Source organism: Mus caroli, chromosome 16 (genome assembly GCF_900094665.2).
Source record: "Mus caroli chromosome 16, CAROLI_EIJ_v1.1, whole genome shotgun sequence".
Lineage (NCBI taxonomy): Eukaryota > Metazoa > Chordata > Mammalia > Rodentia > Muridae > Mus > Mus caroli.
This window is the reverse complement of record NC_034585.1, coordinates 83,349,041-83,354,223: the sequence shown is the minus strand read 5'-3', so window position 1 is coordinate 83,354,223 and position 5,183 is coordinate 83,349,041. Positions and strand designations below refer to the sequence as shown.

Genomic DNA, 5,183 nt, shown 5'->3' with positions numbered 1-5,183 from the left:
AACATTTTGAATAAAACTTTGCTTGGAAGACTTCGTCCAAGTTGTTAGAGACAGAACTCAATTTTTCCCCTTTACCCTATAGGATAGTTTTTTTTTTTTTTTTTTTCGTTCGGAAGAACAACTGATTAATCTAGTTGAGAAAATATATTATCATGAATGCTTTATCCAAATATCAAAAAAAGATAAAACAAGTATATCCTCTGGTATATAGCTAATGTCACATATCGTGAAATAGTGATTAAAGCTCAAAGTCTATGATATTGTTGTATTCAGTGAGAATTAAGCTTGGGTTGATTTCCTTTCTTTAAGATTAATATTGGGAAATCTGAGAAACGTGACTGGCTCCCCTCACATCTTTCTTTGCACCCCGATATGTAAATTAATATTTGGAGGTTGTAAGTCATAAGAAATTTAAAGCATCCTGGTGAGGAAACACAATCTCAAAAGTATAGAAATACTTCTCAACATATTCAAACATTTACAAATCAGTAATTTATTGAATGATTGTGAGACAGAATAATGTGGGCAAGGGAGGTAAGAGCAGAAAACATTATGTCAGGGAAAAGTCTGTGGTACTATTAAGTATGTGTATAAAATATAAAAGTCTGCTTTACAAAACAAATAGAAAAATTACTAAATATCCAGTTGGTACTATACAACACAGTGAATAAGTACAATTTATGAGGTAAAGACTGGCTTGATACATAATTGCTGCATGGAATATAAGGAACAGGAGAGACAGAAAGAAAGTCAGGTGGGACTGATCTTGAGCATCTGAGGAAATAATTAGGAAGAGTCCAGTCTGGAGAAATAAAACATCTAAAATGGATAATGGTGTGAAGGAAATATATGAAAAGCTATTTAGGATGATTGTAAAATGAATTTAGCATCTTGAAAATCTTCTGAATTTTAGACTAAATTTTAATATTATGATAAGCAAAAAAGTGTTTCATATGATGATAAACACACACGTGTGGATATATATATATATATATATATATATATATATATATCTCACTCATGTAATCATGCCATCTTCATTTGAAAGAGAACAGATCCTTCATTTGCCAATCCCCAAAACACATTTGGAGATTACAAACATTTAAATATTTCAAATAACATCACTTATTAGAATTTAGATGGATATTAGATGCTAGAAATGATATAAATGAGAAAATATTTAGAGAAAAGAGGTTGTCTGATATGAGCAATATGATAAGCCCAAAAATGAATTCTACTATAGGAATTTAAATTAACCAACTTTGAAGTCTTTGTCATTTTCCCATAAAAAAAAGACACAATGAACTAACTCACAGGTATTCTAAGAGCAGAGAAGAAAGGGGAAAATTATTAATGAGTTACATGTCTATCTTTGTGTTAGCAAACAGATTAATGAGGTGTCTCTAGTGAATGAATAATTTGGAATGGGAGAAAAGAGTGCTCAGGGGTATTTGATCACATGGTCAGCACTGAGTATATAAGCTTCCCCCTACATGTGTAGACACTCACACTAAGGATCTTACCTTGTACAACAGCTCAAACCTACCACTCCTGACACCATGAGCCACTACAGCGGCTACTACGGAGGCCTGGGCTATGGCTATGGCAGCGGCTTTGGAGGCCTAGGCTGTGGATGTAACAGCATCCGCAGACTGGGCTGTGGCTCTGGCTATGGAGGCTTTGGATATGGCTCTGGCTTTGGAGGCTTCAGAGGCTTTGGAGGCTATGGATATGGCTCTGGCTTTGGAGGCTTCGGAGGCTTTGGATATGGCTCTGGCTATGGCGGCTATGGATATGGCTCTGGCTTCAGAGGCTATGGATGTGGCTGCCGCCGCCCTTCATGCTGTGGAGGATATGGGTTCTCCAGTTTCTACTGAAATCCTGTTCCAGTAACTCAGCATTTGATACCCTCACTAGTTGTTCTGAGAAATCCTAGCCAAGAAGCTTTGGTGGTGCTAAGCCAACTGAACACGTCAAATTCTACAATTTTAAAGACTCCATTTATAAAATGTCTCTGAACCCTAAGCTTGGGCACTAAGTGTTAGTTTATGTTCAATTGCCAATAAATGATTCAATAAGAGATTGAAATGTGATTTTTTTATTATTTTTATGTGTATGTGTAAAAATATTGATATCTGTCAAGTACAACAAAACACATAACAAGAAAATATGCATGTAAATAAATACATAAACATACATATATACAGACAGATATATACAGAGAACAAGAACAGGCTGAGTAAGGGAGGGGTAGTATTGAAAGAGGAAAAATATGATTTTCATGATTTGGCCAGCTCATGCTGAATACAAGTGTTAAAGCTTTCTACTTCATCTAGTAAGTTGAGAAACTTTGCCAGGTCAGGACCTGTGCTAACATTTGCTTCTCCAGTAAACTCATTTTGTTGAAACTGAGAACTGACACAAGCAAATGACAAGTTACCTACTTGGAATTTAACTAGGCATGAGAAATGTTAAACCCCAATTCTCTGTGAAATTTCACTCTTTCCTGCACGTTCAGTTAAAACTGCTGGAGGTTGAGAGACACTAGGACTCTGGGCTGGCACAGTGAAATGACACTCAGCCACACTGTTGACGGCCGAGTGGTGTAGCCAGAGCCAGTATCACAGGATGTCCCTGGAGGCGTTTTCTGTCTGACTTAGATAATACCTTCCATAAATAGTTATCATAAGGCTAGAAAGCAGAAAAGTAAATTATTACGACTGTTGAAAATTTTAATTTAGTCAATACTATACCAATTGGTTTCTTTAAGACATATTGATCAATTTCTATGTTGATAGGATATGGTTTGCATTTTTAAAAGTTTAATGCTCCCATAAATAATAAGACTATTTTCACCCATCTATTCATAAAATAAGTAAAAACTCATGTAAGCCATGAGTTGATATTTCTAAACAAGTAATAAAAGCAGAATTTTTCTTTGGATCCAATGAATGGACAGAAAAATATGGGATCCTCAACACATAATGCAAAAAAATATTACTTATCATGTGCTCATAGGAAAATAATGATTTTGTTGTGTTTTATTTTCAAGTGCTTTCTCTTGTTTTTAATGGAGCCATAAACTTTGCACAGCTGTGCATCTTCCATGAAGATGCATTTACCATGCACCATATTACTGATGGGTTTTTCATTTTTATACCATATTATTTCTACATACAAGAAGATCTTAAGTCTCAAAATATTTTTTAAAAATCACTTAATAAGTTATTCACTCAGATAGTATCAGAACAAAGCCTGAAATTCTTAGCTGTGATTTGTTCATAGATCTAAGTCATTTTTCCAGTTGGTCTGTCACAATCCATAAACATATTTAAAATATTTCAAGAATTAAGGGAAGGATTTGTAACTAAATTATGTGGTTCATGAGAGAGAAGGGAAGGGTTGAGAGTGTCTGCTATAGTTTCAAAATACTAGGCCTGCCTTCAAATGAAAATTGAATGAGATGTGGCTAGAGTTCCACAGACACTCAAGAAGGCTTGTGTACCTTTATTGCTATATTAACATGCTCAGAAACAGCAGGAGTTCCTGTCAGGCTTGAAATGTCTTAAAGTGTCAGATAAGCTGCCCAAGTTATTCTCTGGATGATCTGTGCATTAATATAACATATTAACATACCCCATTCATACAATTTGTTGAGTGCCAACTGCCTCCTCAGCTTTAACACTTAGTAAGGTCAAAAGAACCAAACCCATTACAACAAAGAATGTGTCCCTTAATTATAGATGGAATATTGCTGTTCTAAAAACCATGTCATTCAAAAATTATCAGAAATCCCAAGAAAAATTTAACTTAATTATAGTCATAAAATAAGTTATGTGAGACTCAGCTTTCAAGAAATGGCTACATGTGGGTAAGGTTTAGTCAGTTTCAAAGGCAGCCTGGGGCCTTGCCACCTCATTGGGATAAGTCACAGGGAGGCTAAAACCAAATATGCAGTGCTCCTAAAGGTTATCAATCATCTTCTCTAACACCGTTTCTGATTGGCCTTATGTTGATTCAATTTAAATTCTTGAGTTGTAAAATTTTTATTAAATATACAAATGATTGTATGGAATACAAAATACTTTAAGTACTAAATACCTCTTAGTTATTATTTGAGTTAGTAACTACTAAATTAAGTAATTATTAGTTAGTAAGTACTAAATAACTTAGTTATAATAACTAAATAACTTCTTTAGAAAGGATCATAGGAAATATTATCTCAAAATTACCTGAAAACAACTAAACCCATGGAAGAGCACAAACAAAGTCCAGGCTGTATCCTGAGCATAGAGACACAATGCAGACCGGAGAGGGTGGGTTAGAGCGTCAACCATTGTATCTCCTCCTCCCTTCACTTTGGGTTAGAGCGTCAACCATTGTATCTCCTCCTCCCTTCACTTTGGTAGAAGAAACAATGGCAATTGAAGTTAGGTGATCTTTAAGATGTGACTTGAAAGACTCAGACCACAGGTAACAAGCTGAAAAAAAAAAGAAAGGAACAAGTTAAAAAGAGTGGGAGAAGATGTCATCTGTAGTAGACCTGATGCCTGACTCCCAAAGCAGTAAGATAAAGGAGCTAGAGAGAGTCCTGCTAAGAAGTGAAGTGGATTTTCTATCACTTTCATTGTCTCTCTCTCTACACTTGTAGCTCAATTGAGGCATGTTGTTAAACAAAAATAGATATAAAATAATTGAGTATGAATCCCAAAAGAGAGATGGCANTCATACTTACTCAAAATATTACACTTCTAGAAATCAGGTGACAAATCCAGGCTTGGCCTTGCCTTGCATGGTACAAAATATGTGACTCTTTGGAAACGCTGATACATTTCAATCTTGATCTGGGCAATTTTCCCAAATTTTGTGGATTCAAACTATAGCAGTGCCTCCAACAAAATGATCTTTGAAGAATTTTAATTTACATTCAAGAATACTTAGTGTGTTTGGTATTGTCTAATAAAAAGAAATTCTGTTATGGTCTATTATCTTTGTACTTGAAAGATACAATGACTCCTTCTAATAAATTCTAATAAGGTTAAAGCATTAAGTTCTGAGACAAACTCACTAGGTAGCCAAATAAATCTTAAACATCCTTAACAGATGTTGGCCAAATGACAGTAGATGAAAGTGTTGTCTCAGATAATTGCTATTCGTAGAATGACACAAAGGAGGGGCACATG

General features: G+C 35.0%; 2 protein-coding genes across 3 annotated transcripts in view; both read left to right on the top strand.

Annotated features, from left to right (window-relative positions):
- The window catches only part of LOC110311887 (keratin-associated protein 19-1), an 11,776-nt gene that overhangs the window by 5,831 nt on the left and 762 nt on the right, over positions 1-5,183 (top strand). The window lies entirely within an intron of this gene.
- Positions 1,504-2,083, top strand: LOC110311885 (keratin-associated protein 19-3). 2 transcript variants are annotated; one of them, XM_021185465.1, is made up of 2 exons: positions 1,504-1,695; positions 1,750-2,083. In XM_021185465.1, exons 1-2 carry the CDS (start codon positions 1,560-1,562, stop codon positions 1,875-1,877), a joined length of 264 nt encoding a protein of 87 aa, XP_021041124.1. In that variant the 5' UTR covers positions 1,504-1,559; the 3' UTR covers positions 1,878-2,083. The 2 variants fall into 2 exon arrangements, with proteins under 2 accessions (XP_021041124.1, XP_021041123.1); XM_021185464.1 differs by having other exon boundaries at positions 1,560-1,877.

What these genes read in the sequence shown, in the direction of transcription:
- LOC110311885 (XM_021185464.1), top strand. Translation starts at nt 1,560, where the DNA reads ATGAGCCACTACAGCGGCTACTACGGAGGCCTGGGCTATGGCTATGGC.